This window comes from Nicotiana sylvestris, chromosome 6 (genome assembly GCF_000393655.2).
Source record: "Nicotiana sylvestris chromosome 6, ASM39365v2, whole genome shotgun sequence".
Lineage (NCBI taxonomy): Eukaryota > Viridiplantae > Streptophyta > Magnoliopsida > Solanales > Solanaceae > Nicotiana > Nicotiana sylvestris.
In genome coordinates, this window is record NC_091062.1 from 172889590 (window position 1) to 172909643 (window position 20054).

General features: G+C 39.7%; 2 protein-coding genes across 2 annotated transcripts; one reads left to right on the forward strand and one right to left on the reverse strand.

Annotated features, from left to right (window-relative positions):
• Positions 1-750: 750 nt before the first annotated feature.
• LOC104243453 (F-box protein CPR1-like) lies at positions 751-1923 on the forward strand. Its single transcript, XM_009798641.2, has one exon. The coding sequence runs from the start codon at positions 751-753 to the stop codon at positions 1921-1923; it is 1173 nt and encodes a 390-aa protein (XP_009796943.1).
• Positions 1924-1965: 42 nt separating this feature from the next.
• LOC104243452 (psbP domain-containing protein 6, chloroplastic) lies at positions 1966-5351 on the reverse strand. Its single transcript, XM_009798640.2, has 3 exons — positions 4962-5351; positions 3199-3515; positions 1966-2291 (listed from the first exon to the last, which is right to left on the reverse strand). The coding sequence occupies exons 1-3, from the start codon at positions 5332-5334 to the stop codon at positions 2121-2123; spliced, it is 861 nt and encodes a 286-aa protein (XP_009796942.1). The 5' UTR covers positions 5335-5351; the 3' UTR covers positions 1966-2120.
• Between the last annotated feature and the right edge of the window lie 14703 nt (positions 5352-20054).

The following is a 20054-nucleotide window of genomic DNA, read 5'->3' on the forward strand; positions in this document are numbered from 1 at the left end:
GTGCGTTTAAGGAGTTAATTAATTGAATCTCCTTCGTCGAAAAATTACATTGTATAAATAGAGAGAAAATAATTTTTTATAAATTGTTGAACCTTCTTTGATAGTTTAAGTGTAAGCTTGTATTTTTTTGAATCCTCTTGCAAAAATTTTCGGCTCCCTCACTACGTGTGAGACAACAACAATAACAAACTCAGTGCAATCCCATAAACGGGGTTTGGGAAAAAAATTACCTGAATCCGTCCATGCACCAATTATGTTATTTAGCATGATGGATTAATAAACGAGGTAAAAATATATACTATCACTTACCATGGTTAACTGATGTTATGTATTTAATTGGACAAAATATAAAATTGGCTGGCCGGTCGGTGGATCGACCGAATAATGACATTCGCTAGCCACAAAGTGTATAAAATATATATACATACAATACACAAATATACAAAAATATATATTTTATCCGCTATTATTTTTGGAAGCGACTAAAAGTACATATTTCTCCATTTAATTTGGTGCCTAAATTAGGTTTGGATAAGTAGTACTTACTTTTCATGTGAGAAGAACTTGTAGATTGCGTGGAAACTGCAGGTTGGACTATTATTCTACATGATAGGGTCAAAGAATACTATTCAAGCGTAGAACTTGTCCAACACGCATGACCAATGCCCTGTATATACACCAAAAAACCATGCAAATCCAATAAACAACATATTCAACAATAGCAATATCTGCACAAGAGAAGAGAGGAAAATGAGTGATCAAACAACAACCATTCTGAATCTACCACTCTCAATCTTGGAAAATATTCTCTCAAACCTATCACCAAAAACAGTTTTCATTTGCAGGAGTGTTTGCAAGTCTTGGTTAAACCTAATTTCACTCCCTGAATTTTCCAAACTTCATCTCTCAAAATCCCCTGATAATCTCTTTATCTACTTTTCTCAGAGTTCCTGGAGTGAACTTCCCTCAACAAGTGTTTTCAAGTTTATAAATTTTGATGATACACCTCATTATCATAATCTCATTTATGAACCAAATCTTGACCTCGACATGAAACCCAACTTTCCAGATGCTGGTTTCTCTTTAGTTGGCTCAATCCATGGTTTTGTTTGCCTATTTCATATGCACTGTGACAGTGGTCTTGACGATGTTTATATTTTCAATCCAACTACTCGAGAGTATATCACTCTTCCTGAGGTTAAAGGTCTCAGAAAGTACCCAAATTTAGTCACTTATGGCTTTGGGTTAGATCCAGTGAGAATGGAATACAAAGTGGTAAGAATTTATCAAGTAGAAACTCGTGATCCTGAAAAAAGATCATATTACACGTCGGAAGTTCAAGTGTACACTCTTGGGACAGGATCTTGGAGAAGTATAGGCAATGTCAAGCTATGTTTTGGATGTCGTTATTTTGGGGTATATTTGAATGGAAAGCTTCATTGGTTGGTTGGAGATGTTGATGGAAATGAGTCAATATGTTTCATTGATATGCAGGATGAGTCATCTCACACCTTTTCCACTGCTCCTGGATTTAGCAAAGAAAACTGCCCTAATCTTCTAAATCTTGGAGTATTGGGAAATCATCTTTGCATATGTGACAATAACGCAGAAAGTCATCTTGATGTATGGGTGATGAAGGAATATGGAGTGACAAGTTCTTGGAGCAAAGAAATTGTCATAAACATAACCCCAGAATGGAATTGGATTTGCTACCAAATGATACAAGTCTTGAAAGTTTTCCAAGATGGAGAGATCTTGTTTCAGTGGTGGGAAGATGTCTTGTTTACATATCATCCTGAGAAGAAAACTTTGACCAAAATAGAGTATTTTAGAGGTAACTTCTGTAATTTCTGGGCCTCTACTCACATCTCAAACTTACTTTCACTCAAGAATTTTGGCACGGAAGTTGTCCACACTTTGTAAAGCAACTTTGGTAGAACAATTGGGGGGGGGGGGAGGATACAGTAAAAAGAAGGATATAATCTGGGTTCAATAGAAACAATTCTTGTTTATTGCATTACAAAAATCATTTTCAAGCCATTCACCCCATGGCACTGTATGTATGGAAACACAGTGAAATTGAAGACAGTTCATCTAGATTAAGACAAGAGGAGAATGAACTACACTTCAAAGGAATCAAGAATAGCCTCTAGAGTTTTCTGTGATGAAGACCACTGTTTGTCATTGGCACTGACCACAAAGAGGACGACAGTATTTCCCTTAGCCGTTGCCTTTGCTAGGTTGTGCGATCCAGTAAGGGCATATGGAGTTTCAAGAACGTACTTGTAATACTGCAAGCACAAAAGACACAAGTATTCTCTTCATCAGGAGGTTTAAACAGCAACTGTTGCAGATAACAGGAAGACCAAATGCATAGAAATACATTAATCTATGGAATACTTAGAAAATAGAATGAAAAATGTATATTTTTAGCCACTCCCAAAAATAATAGCCGGCAATATATATATTTTTTGTATATATGTGTATTATATACATATAATATACATTTATATACTTTTTGGTTAGAGAATGCAATTAGTTTTGGCTGACCGGCCAATTTTATATTTTGCCCAAAACAAATAGGAGTCTCGAGTACCATACTTTTTTGGCAGATCTAACAATCATGTTCCCCATAAAATCACATGGTTAAGAACACACAGAGAAATCATTATCTTGGGCCTAGATTTTGATTTTCTTTTTAGGAAATACATATATGCTCTACAAAAACAACCAACAACAATCCCCCAGTGGATTTCCACAAGTGGGGTTTGGGGAGGGGAGGATGTATGCAGCCTTACCTCTACCCTGGAAGGGCAGAGGGCAAAGAGGTTGTTTCCGACATACCCTCAAAGAAAAGATGAAAGAAGCATTGATAGCAAGTAATAACAATACAAGCTATAAAGAAAACATTTGCTAAATCAGGCTGTTGCTTATTGTCGGGGCAGCAGATACAATCTGTGGATAATTTTCTTCATGCCATTTTAACCGCTGAGATTTTGAAGTACCATCTAAATTCTAAGCACCTTAGTAAGGACTCATTTCCTTCCATTTTTCGGTAATAGCTTTGACTAAACTATCAGAGACAAGGTCGCGTGCCATGTCAGTCCTCTTATGTGCTGGAAATAAGGGAGGAAGATAAGGGGGAAAAGATTACTTTTTCAATATGATAAATGGTTGAGAAAAGAAAAGGACTGTCACCGTTAGATCACCACGTTTCTCTATAGAAGTCTCAAGGAGTTCATCTGGATCCAATGTGTTTCCTGTGACAAAAGGACCAAGAGAAGCAATGACTTTCTCAGGGGTCCCAATGTCTTCAATAGTTGCATTAGGTTTGTTTGTGAGACGGATCAAAGGAGAAGCCACCACTTGAACTTTACCCTGTTTTTCATCTTCAAACTTCACCTCCACCCACGGCTCTGCACATTTGGGTTGGCAATAATTTCCAGATAATATGTTAGCTACACGAGTTTGTTTCCAGGTTGGAGGAAGAATAAACGTGTAAGGCTGCACATTTCCTGCAACCAACTAAATATAAAGCATCATAAGCATCTACAAGAAATAAATGTAGAAAAAGAAAAGGACAATTTTAGGTAAATAATAAGCTTCATAAGCATATCAAGAAGAAATGAGATAAACTAAACAGAAGAAAGAAAAAAGTACTAGAAATGATGTAATAATAAAGAAATTGGCATAGGCCACACGCAGATACGAAATGAAATGCTAATATAGAAAACACTCTGATTGCACTATCATATCTGAAATTGCTCATTTCTCAGCAAGGGCGCGGTCCGCACCACAAAAGAGATACAACGTTACTGCCAACACCATTTATTTGTCCAAAAAACTACAAAAACATCATATGGCAGAATACTTTAAGACAATAATTTGAGCAGCAACAAAATGCAAGGTTACATGGACTGGGATCCTTTTGACCAAATAATGTATTATACTAGATCATGCATTATACTAGATAATGCATTATATCATAGCTCCACAGTGTCAATCCATTGTCATAGTTTAGGTTTTACACAAGTTCTCGCAAACATATGTTGCTTGCCTGTTTTAGATCTGAATCCTAAACCAAGTAGAGATTAATTTTTCTTTCTGACTACACTCTATTTTCTCAATGGATCTTGTGACTTGTATTTTAGATACGAGTATTAAATCATTTTAGGCTTGGGCTTTAACTTAGGCAAGTTCCAGAATACGGGTAACTAGGCACCTAAAGTCTATCAAAGAATTAGAAACTTGTCTTCCGGATCCACTTAACTCTGCCTAAGCTTCTAGTTCTAATACAATCAATATTCTTAAAGATTAATGAGCTTGTTATCAGGATATTGCTTGCAGAAGCTTCGAGCAAAATAGCAGGCGATATGTCACAAATTACTTCAAAATGCTTTGCTTATATCTTCAGGTGCAAAACTATTAAAAACAACAGCTGAAATACAAGTCCTGTATATGCTGAAGTGCTGAACTTGAACATGCTGAAATTGAGCATTTTAGAGGATAGAGGTAGTTCATCCACAATAGAAATAGCCAAATACTTTGCTTCTGTATTGAGCAAATTTGCCTTAGATAAATATGGATATAAAAAGCCAATAGTTTTACAAATACAAGTTTCTTAGGATAAAGTGATACTAACATATATTTATGAGCTTGCATCTCAAACCACATAAATGTTTGCGTTGCTATAAATCATGAGTAAAATGGTTAAATTGTTTGTAAATATAGAAATGTATCATTCCTTCTCGAACAGACTTACATCACATAAACTGGGACAGAGGGAGTAGTAAAAAGATTAATCAAAACTATGAACCTTTTCCTGACCCTGGAGTGACAATTCTTGCCCAAAATTCAGAAAGAAAGTGGTACCGTTAGTCCAAACACATAGTTGAGGACAAATTAAGACAATACGAAATTACCAAAAAAATAAAATAAAATTTGAAGAGTCTACATAATACCGGCACGAAGAGCAGGAGTGTCTTTTGGAGTGGCTTTGAAGAGAACAAAAGAAGTATCAGTAGGAGAAGGAGGCAGGTAAGAACCAACTGCAACTTCTCGAGCAATGGAAGGCGGAGGAGGAGGGGATAAGACCAGTGGCATTACACAAAGTCCAACATTCATCAAATCTCTTCTTGATAGGTATAGGTCTATGTTGTTTTTCTTCAAACTTTGCTGGGTTTTAGCAGATGTGAATAATGGTGGATTTGAATTTGAGAAGATGGAGGAGAATGGCTTCACTGAAGAAAGCGCCATTTGTGTGTGTGTGTGAGTGTGTGGAGAAACGCCTGGGGGAGTGGTTATTAGGTGGTTGGGGTTCCCGCTTTTATCCATTTGGGATGAGGTCTGACTCGGCCGCGTGTATCTTTGTGCTTTTCGGCCATTTTATATTGTTGTCAAAAACAAGAACAGAAATACTCAAGAAACTCATTTTTTCAAAATTTTTATGTTATAAAAAATAATAAAATTATTTAATTTTAAAATATCAAATGATATTCGTATTCAACTAATTAAAGTTTTTATAAAGCTAATACAAGACATTTTTTATTTCTCCGGTTCCAAGTTAACAAGAGTTTTTTAAGTTATCGATTATTTTTCGGTTATTATATACGTAATAATAAATATATGACTTTTTTGTAGAGGTAATTTTACAAGGAATATACTATTATAATGATGAATAATGTTGTTATCGGTCAAAATGTTGGTATAGAAAGATAAAATATAACATAAAAATTCGATTCTAAAGAAAACTTGTCAGTTACATTGAACTGTTACTATAAATGGTGGCTACTATAGAGACGTGTGATGGAAGCGCATTTGACTTTCAGTTTGTTTTTGCATTATTTTCTTCGGTTTTGAAAATATGACGTCCAACTCGAACCAAAATAAATTTGGCTTGATTGGGTTTTTTCCTTTTCGGTTAGATTTTTTCAAATTGTTTTTTGGGCTATTCAATTTATATAAGAAAATACGAATCTAAGTTGTTCAAATATTAGTGTATATTTATAGAACATTTTCCACCAACAACAAAGTCATCAAGAAACTTTGAGTAATCGTTAATAGTATCAACCAGTGACATATCCTTTTGTTGTAAACATATACTGGTATTTCCACACATAAATAGGAGAAAAGAGATAAATATGGGATTGTTAATCTGTTACTTGTGAGCACGTGATTTTGCTTCCACGACAATTACTCCAAAAGAAATCGAAAAATAAAACAAATTGTCTTTGTGTATAATTTTGAGAATTTGTGTGGCATTTTTGGATAGTTATTTGTAGTTTTTATCTGTGATTGTTTATTTTTATTAATTAAAAATACAAAATAATATGTTGCGTGTAAATTTAGGATCTTATTCTACTATTAGGAATTAATTAAATCGTATTTGGTTTTTAAATGAATGAAAATCACAAAAATATTATTTTTGGTAATTTTGTCATTTTATTGTTTAATGGTGTGATTTTGTTTAATTAATGTTTGATCTTGTGTGAGTCAATTAATGTCTTTTTAATATAATTGTAGTTTTACAACTTATTTTAGGATTTTTGGTAGATTAGTATTTAGAAAAGGAATTAAAAGAAGAAAAGAAATGAGTTAAAATTGGACAAATCGGAATCGGGCCATTTAAATTGGACCCAAAATCAGGCCCAAAGCACTGTTTTTTGCCCGGTCCAGATCAGCCAATCTCAGAGACGTCCAAACGGCGTCGTTTTGATCATACTTGATCTGGGCCGTTGATCTCAGATTGATCAATGGCCAAGATCACGTCTCCATACCCACGCCTTAACTCGACCCGTCTCACCCAGAGACCCACCGGTCTCACTTAACCCATACGACGTCGTTTCCATTAAGTTGATCAATCCAGGCCATTGATATTGAATGATCTAACGGCCCAGATCAAATTTCCCCCTAACTATATAACCCCAATCCCTTACCCCATGCCCCCCTAAGCCAGACCCCCCCCTCTCTCATTCTCGTCTCTCTGAACTCAGAGACGAACTCCCCCTTACAAACCCTAGCGCCGCCCTTCCATCCCCTCACCATAAACCCGGCGGCAACGATGCCGGTGACCACCAAATTAACACCCCTAGTGCACCTCGACCCCTTGGACACGAATCTGCAAACCGTTTGGTTCGAATCAACCTACATCGTCTCGAATCTTCATCTGAAGATTCGAGCCAAACCTCAACTTATACTAACCGATCCCAAATGCACACCAGTTACTCCCCTGACCTCCCTCGTGACCAAACCAAGCCTGGTTTGGTTCGAATCGAACCAGAAAAGCTCGAACCCCTAATCTGAGCCCCAAGAATCCTATAAATCCAAAAACTAGGAATTTGTCCAAATTAGCAAAGGTTTGAGGGTCTAATAAACCTTAGTCGAAGTGTTCTCCGTTGAGAACACTTGATTAAGGTCCATTCGACCTCAAAAAGGTCGAGTCTGAGTTCGGACCTGGTTCACCTAGTTACTTGAGGTATTCTTTCTCCCTTTCCGTTTGATCTATTTTTGTTTGTTTGTTCTGTTGTTCGTTTGTTGTTTAGAATGATTTTATTTCCAATTTCTTTGCTTTGTTCTTTTTCTTCTCCAAATCAGACCTTTTATTTGGTCGAAATTTTCGTCTGTTCATTGATAAGTGTATTTGTTTAAACTATATAATCGATTGGAATGAGTTTGATCGATTAATTAGTTTCCAGGGTAATTCTTTGTTTTGTCAGTACAACTTGAATCACCTATGTATACTGTTCGATTCTGATCATTAGCTATTGACTTGTATGTTGTAATTCATATAGTCGATTGGATAAATGTCGTCAATTAGTTGGGATGTTAGAAACCTGCAAATTGTTCAAGTTTTAATGGTCTGTCAGTTTAATGCTAATATACCACTAAGCTAATGAATAAAATAGGGATCAATAGTGGGAGTGATAATGTTGTTAAGTGCCTTTAGTGGCTGGAAATCAGAAAGAGCATGGGGTTTAATTTTAAAATAGAAATGGCCAGTTAAAAGACTGACAGATTTTTTGAATTAACTAGTGAAAAAGGGTACTATTTGAGTTGGCTTAGTGATTTTACTGGTGGGAAATTAGGAACAGCATGGGTTCAATGATAAAAAGGTAGAAATGCACATGAGGAGGGAATAAAATAGGCTAAAAGTGAAATGTTTGAATAAAAAATGGCCAGCTCTAGTCTTTAAACAGACTGGATTTCGGGCAAGAAAGGGGGGTTAGAACAAAAGAGAGGTCTATTTTTGGAACCAGGCAGCTCATTTCTTGACTTCAATCCTAGATAGACAATAAGCAAAAAAAAGGGCAAAAGAAAAACTTCTGTTGTTCCATTGAAGCTGGGAAAATTCTGTTTTCTTTCACTATTTGAAATCAGCACTAACTGATATTGTTCCATTGAAGCTTCAAGCTTCTTTCTTTGATTGTTCGAAAATCAGAAACTATTGTTCCACTATTGTTTCGGCTTCTCCTATTTCTGCCTATGATTAACATTGGTATTTCCGGGTCTCAACTGAGTCTCCCGAGTCTGTTTTGGTTGGATATTGGTACTGTTTCATTGATTTATTTCTGTTTCGTTCACTGGGATTTATTCTGCTTGGTTGATACTGTTGTTGTTGTTGTTGTTATTTGTTGTGTTACTGTTGCCATATTGTTGTTGCTGATCTTCTTCTTCTTCTTCTTGTGTTTCAACATCCAGGTACACACTCAAATTAAGGTTTTTGATGTAACTTTGAAGTGAAGATGAAATGAGAGATGCTCGCATATTTGATTCCTGAAATGTGTTTGTTTGGATTGTTATGTAGTAATAGCTAAATAGATACTAGAGTCTAATATAATTCGATTCCAATTCATGTGCAAACAAACCCTGACTGTCTAATTTGGACTTTTGTTAGACTGTTTTGGGACCTTTGGGACATTATTGATGTAGTGTAATATGTAATGATAACAGATTCAGTATGGTTGGCTCTGATTGTGTAAACTTTAGTTGAACTAACGTCTGATCAAGCATAAACATTGAATGAGACCTTAACTTTAATTCTGTGAATTAACGAGAAACTGTATTGATTCCAGGCTTCATAGTCTGATACTGAACCCATTTACATAAATTGTAGGTTTTTTTAAAAGGTAAAAATCACACGTAGATTACTTTTGTTTGTCCCAATCTTCGCTGCAAAGAAACGTAAAAGGATGGGCTAATTTTATACAATCAGAAACACCAAATCTCCATGTGTACATGCTCATGTAAATACCAAAGTTTAGCCTGGTTATGCACATACAAGCTTATTTTTGTGAATAAATATGTCGACTATAAGCTGGCGCAGTCCCTTTTGGATGGAAATCCAGTTAAGGCCCAATGATTTGAGGGCTTATTTGCCCTTGACATATTAATTGAAATGATGATACCTGAGCATGCTAGTTAGTTCAGGCCTTTTCTTTATTTTGAGACAAGAATAAACAGAAAATCATAGTCTTTTAGGATTTGGCCTTAAATAAAGATGAGATGAGCCTCGCCAAATAAATTACAAATCGCGGGGCCCTCAATAAACGTATACAATAATTGGTTGGACTTCGGAGTTGGCCGTTTAGCGAATTTTCACGGCCTTTTCCTAAAATAACAATATGTTAGTCTCTTTAGGACGCCCCTTAATTAATCTTACCTTCTTAAATATTGGTGTGCATTTATGTAACCCAAATCCAAATCCCAACGAAGTCGAAATACGTCGACCAATCACGGGTACATCGATTGTGACGTGGTTCGAAATGCGTTTCCATGACATTGCAATTCTTTTGAAACAAAATAACAAATGAGACGAGCCTCGCCAAAAAAATGCACAAGCTGCGGGGCCCTCTATACGTGTTTGTAAAGTTGGTTAGACTCCGGGACGGGCCATTTAGCAAAGTTTCACGGCCTTGCCCAAAATAACGATACGCCAATCGCTTAGGGCGCGTCTTTAATAAAATCACTTCCCTAAGTATGGGTGTGCATTTGTGCAACCCAAATCCAAATCTCAACAGAGTCGAAACGTGTCTATGACCACGGGTACATTGATTGTGACGAGGTTCGAGATACGTTTTCACGACGCTGCAATTCTATTAAAAAATAATAATAAAAGCGGTTTAAACTTAATAAAAGCACACAGGTCATAACATGTATAAAAATCAGATATTTAGCCATTACAACAATTTAAGCGACCGTGCTAGAATCACGGGATTCGGGGGTGCCTAACACCTTCCCTCGGGTCAACAGAATTCCTTACTTAGAATTTCTGGTTCGCAGACTTTATTTGGAAAGTCGAATATTTTCCTCGAATTGGGATTCAAGATAAACCGGTGACTTGGGACACCAAAAGCCAAACCTTTCCCAAGTGGAGACTCTGAATTAAATAAATAATCTCATTTTGAATATTGTCACTTAAATTGGAAAAACTCCCTCACGCATTTATCCTTCGGGGTAGGCGTGCAAAAAGGAGGTGTGACAGCTTTGACGACTCTGCTGGGGAAACGAAGCCAGAATCTCTGGTTCAGGGTTTAGAATTCGAGCTTAAATGAATTGTTATATTTGGCTTTGTTTATTATCTGATTTTTATATGTTTGGGCCTAAGGTGCTAAATGCTGCTTTTTCCGCTTTGATACTATCTGAACTGTATATAAACTGTGCTGAAACCCTTCTCTTCTTACCTCCGGGGAGGAGCTCGCTGGTCGAGACTCCCTATTCTGTCAGTGTCAATACCTGAAATAAGAAAGAGGCCAGACCAGTTACAAAGTCGGACGATCCCGCGGGTCCCCGGTACGTAGCCCCCTCCTCGACTCGAGTTGTCCGCTCGGGTGCACAGTCTAGAACAAATACCCAGGTTATGAACCTAGAATAACTCAGATTCATGTCGGATTCCTAATAGGAACGTTTGTTTGCATCACGTGCATTTGACTTTGGAGGCTCAACATAGGGGTTGGGTCTGTCTAGGACAGGTGTACCAAAATGACAAAAGACCATCCTGATGCATCTTACTTGCTTCTACTTGTGCATTTATTTGCTTCGGACTTGCATGCTGACCGGCTTTTGAATATTTTATGAAAAGAGAGACAGAAGTACGAGGGTTAAAAAAAAGTTAAATCACCCGCTTTGAAAAACTAGCAGTGTCGGAACTCTGCCGAATTTTTGAGAATTTGAAAAAACAGAGTCTTGTTTTCAAAAAAAAAAGTTTGTTTTATCGGCCCGAACTACGCCGGTTTGATTCTCACAAGGTGTGAGTAGGCAACCCTCATCGGGTCCAACCTCCCCTTTTTCAGAAATAGCCAAAATGTCAGAATTTTAATTTCATCATAAATGAGTCGGGTGATGCCGCTTTTGTCAAATGTAGCCGAATATTCCCGAAAGGGACGGCGGAAGATTGACTTTGCATAAACGGCCACTTTCGATCATCCTTTAGAGTTTTGATCGGTTGACCCTCATAGTCTTAAAATCTTCATCCCCGAAGTGCTGAAAGGCCGTGTTCGGGAAATCGGATCTTTCTTTCTAAAATATAGTCAAATCATTTTTGAGTCAAATAATTTTTGCTTAAATCACCTTAATAAATGTGCAGGATGAGCACAATGCAAAATGAACACTTTTCGATAATGACTAAAGTCCCTGTCAAGTTGCGGCTATGGTGGGATGATCTAGGTGGTGAAGGGCAAGATGAGGTCAAGAAATATCTAAAAGGTCTCACGGGTTTATTGGAAATCTAGCCTCGGGGAGATATCATAAGAGCTTTGGTCACCTACTGGGACCCGGCACACAATGTCTTCCACTTCTCCAATTTTGAATTCACCCCGACTTTGGAGGAAATAGCCGGGTACATCGGAAATGCTGAAGTTCAATTAAGGCAAAAATACCTGGTTGCCCCAAGAGCTGTCACTGTGCATCGGTTTCTAGATTCATTAAAGATACCCAAGACGGTCCATAACCCAGATTTGGCTGCAGGTTTCTATAATCCGTGCTTCATATACGACAGATATGGTCATGTAGGAGGATTCAACAATCCGGGTAACAAGTTATGCAGCAAAGGTAACCGTCAGAAGTGGGATGAGCATAGATGAGTGGCTTTCATGATTACATTTTTGGGCCTTTTGGTGTTTCCAAGGAAAGACGGAAACATTGATCTGAAAATATCCGGGGTCGTCAGTACTTTGCTCACTCAAAATGAAAGCACTTTCGCGCCTATGGTAGTATCTGATATCTTTCGAGCTCTCACAGCCTGCAAAGCCAGAGGGAATTTTTTCGAGGGGTGTAATTTGCTGCTACAAATATGGATGACTGAACATCTCTGCCACTGTTCCGAGCTTTTGAGTTATGGTTCCTCGAAGAAGACTTGCATAGAAGAGTTTTACCCGAGAATCAAGGAGGTCAGTCTACCCGAGGGAGTTATGGCATGGATGTCATTCTTTCGAACCCTCACAACTAGCCAAATACAGTGGACACTGGGATGGTTGTTTGTTGATGATGTCATATATATGCCGGCCGCTAGGACCCACTTTCTATTGATGGGACTTAAGAGCATTCAGCCTTACGCGCCCTATCGAGTTTTGAGACAACTCGGGAGATGCCAGATAGTGCCACACGAGGAAGATCTTAGTGCTCAAGCAATTGAGATTAGCCCTGACGGACAATTTTCTGAAGCAAAGTCCGCCAGATCTGGAATGAATGCCAATGTTTAAAAGCAGATACTTGCGTAGAGGATCGGGCCAAAGGTGAAGTAGAACCAGGGTACCTTGTGTGGTACAAAAGAGAACTTGAGCATAAAAGGTCGGCTAAAAGACCCCATATCCTGAATTTTGTCGAGTCATCACAGGAGAAATGGGATTGGGTAGTAAAAGAAAAAGGCTATCGGGCTGAAATCACCAAGTTGAAACAACAAATTGAAGGTCTAAAATTTGAGAACAATGTGCAAGTTGCAACTGTTCTGGGAGAAAAGAACAGGTTGGCCCAGGAAAACGAGGCGCTTAGGGCCCAAATCCAGCAAATAAGGATAGCCGCCGATAACCAACAAAGGAGCCGGTCGGATGAGCGACTGATAAAAGTTTTAAAAATGGAAATTAGTGAGTGCCGGAGTGAGTTGGAAAATTTTGAGAATACCATAGCAGGACTCAAGGCACACTTGGCAAAAAGAACAGAGGAGCGCAATCGGTACCTGCAGCAGTTGAAAAGGGATCACGAGCAAACCATTGCCAATTTGAAGAGAAAGGTGGTCACTCTTGAGTACAAAGCGGCTAAGCAAGCCCGAACCTTTGAAGCTGAAAATAGACATTGCTATGATTTACTGGCCCAGATGGAAGTAGAAATTCAGCAGTGGCAGAATCAACATCTCCAGGATTCTCGGGTTTTGAAAGCCCGTAATGATCAAATAGAGCGCCTACTCATAGAAAAGGGGCAAACCAGGGATAAGATTAAGACCATCGCCCATTCCATCATTAGGAGGTGTCTACGGTGCGAAGATATGACCAACACTACCTTCATCTCGGCAGTGATGATTTATGTCAAGCGAACCATGTATGAGCTGGAACAACTTGAAAGGGACCTCGCACCTAAGCCCACGGCGAGGCCGAATGATGCCCCGCGGGCGCCAATTTTTAAAACTTTAATGTATTTATAGGTCGAGTCGGTATTTTCCGTCTTGGCATCTTTTGTTTGTCTTTTTGCATCAGGGTGTATCAGTAGTTTTTGAGTTTGTATTTATTTCAAGTCTGTTATTCTCCCTTTTTCAAAAAATGTTTAGTTTATAATAGAATGTTTAGTAATAAAAAAATAAAAAAAAAATGTGTTTCTTTATGTTTGCATTTGTTTGTCCCGAACTACGCTTGTTCTGATTCACGCGGGGCCGTGATACGTAGGCAATCTTCGTAAGATTCGACTGGAACCTTAAATAAGAAGAAAGGTTGTAAAACCAAAATAATAATAATAAAAAAATATAAATAAAGGTGAGCATAAAGAGAAGCCGGAATGACGTATGCCATCGACGCAAACATGTAGAAATTCACTTAACTGTATAGGTGCATCACACCCCAATGTGAGATTACCTGTCTGTTATTTGTTTCAAACTAACCGTTTGCTTGCTGCTAAGTCCAGGTTTTTAGAAAGGTGGTTTGGTTTTGTGGAGGTCTGGCCTCACATTCATACTTTACGAGGTCGAAAAGAAGTGTTCAGCTGCCCGTCACTAAGTCGAGAGGAAGTATTCACACTTACTTCACGAGATCGAAGGGAAGTGTAGAGATGTCTTCATAAATTCCTTTGCCGACGATTCCTATTTCCGAAGAGAGTTCAATCTCGGCCATCCCAACTTCCGAATCAGCAACTGCTGAAGAAAACTGAATCTTGCGGCTTCGCATGTTGGAAATGTTGGATGACTGGAACAATGGAAAAGAGCCGCCGAGTGTAATCCCTGGATTCCCCGAGCTGTTCTCTAGGACAAGTGGGACTTCCAACGCCCCCATAAGTTATCCAACTACCCCATTCGGGTATCCTACCATTTCAGCCCACTCCGCTAGATCACCCTCCGATTCTTATCCCCGGGTGTCAATGATAGATGTGGCTACAAACATATTCACTGCACTGCCTTGTCCAATTGCGGCACAACCCGCTATACCCCGGCCTAACTTTGATTCATCTTCCTTCACATTTCAAGCACCATCCTTCTCGCTGGAACCAACTCGGTTTACCACCAGCGCTCACCCTCAGCAACCTCAATACGAGCTTACACCTAGGAAAGACCGAAATCCCAAAGCTCCTGAACAAGATGAAATGGCGAGAAGAATGAGGAGCCTCGAGCAGAGCTTAAAAAATATGTAAGGTTTAAGCGGACAGAAGAGTGTCTCTCCTATACTGATCTATGCATGTTCCCTCACGTGCACCTGCCCGTAGGGTTCAAAACACCGAAGTTTGAGAAATATGATGGGCATGGCGATCCCATTGCTCACCTCAAAAAGTATTGCAACCAATTGCGTGGGGCTGGCGGCAAAGAAGAATTGTTGATGGCATACTTCGGAGAAAGCTTGGTGGGCATAGCCTCAGAGTGGTATATGGATCAGGACATATCTCGATGGCACATTTGGGACGATCTTGCCAAAGATTTTGTAAGGCAGTTTCAATATAATATTGACATCGCACCAGATAGGAATTCTTTGCCAAACTTGAAGAAGAAACCCTCAAAAAGCTTCAGAGAATACGCTATTAAATGGCGCGAGCAAGCATCAAGGGTAAAACCTCCCATGGATGAAATAGAAATGGTCACTACTTTCCTCCAGGCTCAAGAATCAGATTACTTCCAAAACATGATGTCGGCCATAGGAAAACCTTTCGTAGAAGCGATTAAGATCGGGGAGATGGTAGAAAATGGGCTAAAAACGGGTCAAATTCTAAGCCAATCTGCTATCAGAGCTACCTCGCAAGCCATTCAGGGTGGGTCTGGAGGAATAGCAAAGGGAAAGAAAAGGGAAGAAACATTCATGGCAGCGTCGGGTACAAAGAGAAACTATACTCCCAGATCCCTTTTCTCATAGAGCACCCCGCAGCATTATTACCCTCACCAAGATTTGGCCTATACTCCTCAGCCATACTCGGTCATGAATACTCAGCCTTATGTCCGGCCACAACAATAAGCCAACAGAAATCAAGCTCTACCTCCCAGAAATCAGCCTCCTTACCGAAACCACTATAATCCACAACTACCCCAGAATAACTTCCGTCCTCAAGAACCACCCAGAAGACAAACTTTCACACCTATTGGTGAACTGTATTCTACCATATTCCCAAAACTGGTCCCGATGGGTTTCCTGCAACCAGTCCCTTAGACAAGGCAAAATCCAGCATCACCTGCTTACAAAGCCGGTGTCAGGTGTGCTTATCATTCGGGAGCAGAAGGGCATGATACCAATGATTGTTAGACTTTAAAAAGGGCGGTAGAGAACTTAATAGAACAGGGAAAGATAGTATTAAGGGATGAGGAGGTCCCAAATGTGACCAACAATCCGTTGCCCACTCACAATAATGGGTCGTTGATTGGGATGATCTGTGAGGACAAGGAGTTTGATCCTGCCCTGAAAGCTATAATCGCCATTGTCGATGCAGAGAGAAAGCCTAAAATAGCCTTGAAGCAATAGAAAGGGGAAAAGAAGACTAATACTGTCAAGGTTGAGCTCGAAAAGAAGGCTGAGACAAAGACAGAGACGATGGTGCCTTCGAAGAATGAGGTTCTCTATATTCCACGAGGTCGATCAGAGAAGCCACAGAGATTCAAAATGAAAAGGGGAATACCGATGTACGTGTCGAAAGGGGCCTATGTGGTCCGGGGGACGATTAAACCGCCTCGGCTGAATGAGCTAGTGGTTATCGGACGCGTGCCACAGAAGCCAATGACAGACCCGTCTACAGTACCATGGAATTACAACAAACATTGGTTACATACAAAGGTAAAGAAATCACGGGGGAACTTCCAGAAAATATTTCTGCTGGAAAATATTCAGACATTCAAGAAGTGAACAATGCCACACGGAAGCGCTTCCCACCCAAGAAGCCCGTAACCACTGAAGAGGCAGAGGCTTTCTTCCAGAAGATGAATATGCCTGACTATGAAGTGGTGGATCAGTTGTGCAAATACCCTGAACAAGTGTCTATGTTATCTTTGCTAATGAGGTCCGCCAAACATCAGAAGATCCTGCTCAAAACCTTGAATGAAGCGTATGTACTGGCTGAGACTTCAGTTGAACAACTTGAAAGAATGACGGAAAGGTTCTTTGCGGTTAATCAAGTTTCTTTTAGCAAGAACGATTTGCCTCCGGAGGGAGCAGCTCACAACAAGGCTTTACATCTGACAGTCAAGTGTGAAGACTACTACGTCAAGCGAGTAATGTTGGATGGGGGTTCGGGTGTTGACATTTGTCCGCTCTCCACGTTGCAAAGAATCGAAATTGGGACCGGAAGGATTCGCCCCAATAATGTCTGTGTAACAGCTTTTGATGGCATCAAGAGGGACACCCTCGGAGAAATATACCTGATATTGACTATCGGGCCGGTGGAGTTCGAAGTAACTTTCCAGGTACTGGATATGGACACATCTTACAACTTTCTCCTCAGAAGACCTTGGATTCATGTTGCAGGGGCTGTACCCTCCACTCTCCACCAAATGGTGAAGTTTGAATATGAAGATCGGGAAATTGTTGTCCACGGAGAAGACGAACAGTCTATTTATCGGGACCCATCCATACCATATCTTGAAGCAAGAGAAGGGAGTGAGCACGCAGTTTATCAGGCTTTTGAAGTTGTGCTGGCGGAGCAGTATGAAGAAGGGAGCCCTTGCCCCCAACCTTTCTTGTCCAACACTTCATCATGGTTGCTAAAGAAATGATCCGTCGGGGTTTCAAACCGGGAGAAGGACTTGGAAAATCGTTGCAAGGAATAACTGAACCTATCACCTTGCCTTCCACTAAGAAACTCTTTGGGATAGGCTTCCACCCCACTCCAAAAGATGAAGATTTGGCAAAGAAGAGAAAAAATGAGGGATGGAAGTTGCCTCAACCATTGCCACATTTGTACGAAACTTTCGTCAGACCAAAGTACACTGAAGAAGAAGATGATGAGGCCTTTACGGCCTAAAAGATTGAGGAAATATATGGGGTGATGAGAGAAATGCTTTAAAAAACCCACATGGTTCAGCTGGGAGAAGGAACAAGCACCGCTGAGGTGCTATACATGGGGCCAAATGCTAAGCTTCAAAATTGGGAGGCTACACTGTTCCCAGTCAGGCAGGAGTCCGGGTAGACTTGTCCTGCCACCTTTCCTGCATCATGAGTTATCCCAGGGTGTAACTTGGATGTTTTTTCTTTATTTTCCTGTTTTAATTTCCTGAAATATAAACCCTGTTATCTTCCCAATTCCAAGGAATAAAATCAGTATTTCATCATTTTTTCTTTATTCTTTCTGATTTTGCTATTTTTCTTTTATCTTTTCCTTTCAGTTATAATAATGCGGCTTTAAATAATATGACATGCTTGCGGACTTCACGCCCAGATCCAAACGAGCCGTCTAATTGTGAAATAATGAACCAAGAACCAGAATATGACGAAGAAGAGGCTTTTAGGGAAATAAATTAAGAATTTGAACACTTTGAGAATAAACCTAAGCCGAATTTGAATGACACCGAACCGGTTAATTTGGGAACTCCTGAAGAAATCCGAGAAACCAAAAAAAGCATTCACACAGATGAGAAAATGCGAGATGCAATAATTCAACTACTCTTTGAATTTAAAGATGTGTTTGCTTGGTCATACGATGACATGCCAGGATTAGGTTTTGATCTAGTGGTGCATAAATTGCCAATTTACCCTGATTGTCCTCCAGTTCAACAGAAGCAGAGGAAGTTCAAGACTGATATCAGTGATAAGATCAAAGAAGAAATCACAAAGCAGTTGAAAACAGGAGTAATTCGGGTAGTCCAGTATACTACGTGGTGGGCAAATGTAGTTCCTGTACCGAAAAAAGATGGGAAAACTCGGGTGTGTGTGGATTATCGAGATTTGAATAGGGCAAGTCCTAAAGACAATTTCCCATTGCCCAACATCCACATCCTTGTTGATAACTGTGTCAAACATGAGATACAGTCTTTCGTAGATTGTTACTCTGGATATCATCAGGTGTTGATGGATGAAGAAGATGCCGAGAAAACCGCCTTCACTATACCTTGGGGTACTTACTATTATCGGGTTATGCCGTTCGGTTTAAAGAATGCCGGGGCAACTTACATGAGAGCCATGACTGTCATTTTTCATGATATGATGCATCAAGAGATAGAAGTGTATGTAGACAACGTGATAGTCAAGTCCAGGACTCAGGACGATCATGTTCGAGACTTGAGGAAATTTTTTGAGAGGCTGAGAAAGTACGACCTGAAGCTGAATTCGGCTAAATGCGCCTTCGGAGTCCCATCGGGCAAGCTTCTAGGTTTCATAGTAAGCAGGAGAGGTATCGAGTTAGATCCAACAAAGATAAAGTCTATCCGAGATATACCTCCTCCAAGAACGAAGAAAGACGTGATGAGTCTATTGGGCAGGTTAAACTATATCAGTCGATTCATTACCCAACTGACTAGCACATGTGAGCCCATATTCAAGCTATTGAGGAAGGATGCAGCAATCAAATGGACGGCTGAGTGTCAAGAGGCTTTTGACAAGATCAAAGAATATCTTTCAAATCCTCCAATTTTGGTCCCGCCAGAGCCAGAGAGACCCCTGTTCTTGTATCTGACGGTCTTGGAAAATTCTTTCGGTTGTGTCCTCGGACAACATGACATAACTGGAAAGAAAGAGCAAGCAATCTATTACTTAAGCAAGAAGTTCACTGTTTATTAGGTCAAGTACACTTTGTTGAAAAGAACGTGTTGTGCTTTGACGTGGGTCACTCACAAATTGAGACATTATCTCCAAGCTCATACTACTTATCTCATAACCAGGTTGGATCCTTTGAAGTACATATTCCAGAAACCGATGCCTACTGGGAGATTAGCAAAGTGGCAAATCTTGCTTACTGAATTCGACATAGTCTATGTCACTCGCAAGGCAATGAAAGCCCAGGCGTTAGCAGATCATTTGGCTGAGAACCCGATTGATGATGAGTACCAACCATTGAATACTTATTTTCCAGATGAAGAGATAAATACCGTAGGAGTAGTCTCGGAAGATGCTCATGCTTGGAAGATGTTCTTTGATGGGGCTGTAAATGCCAAAGGTGTAGGAATTGGGGCAATCTTGATCTCACCCACTGGTCAACACTATCCAGCTGCAGCTAGACTTCGTTTCTTTTGCACGAACAATACAGCTGAATATGAAGCCTGCATCATGGGCATGAATATGGCGATCGATCAAGATGTTGAAGATTTGTTGATTTTGGGGGATTCTGATCTGATTATCCGACAAGCCCAGGGTGAATGGGAAACTCGAGATGTCAAGCTTATTCCTTACCGACAGCACGTGGAGGATCTCAGCAAGCGATTCAAATCAATAGAGTTCAGTTATATCCCGCGGTGTCAC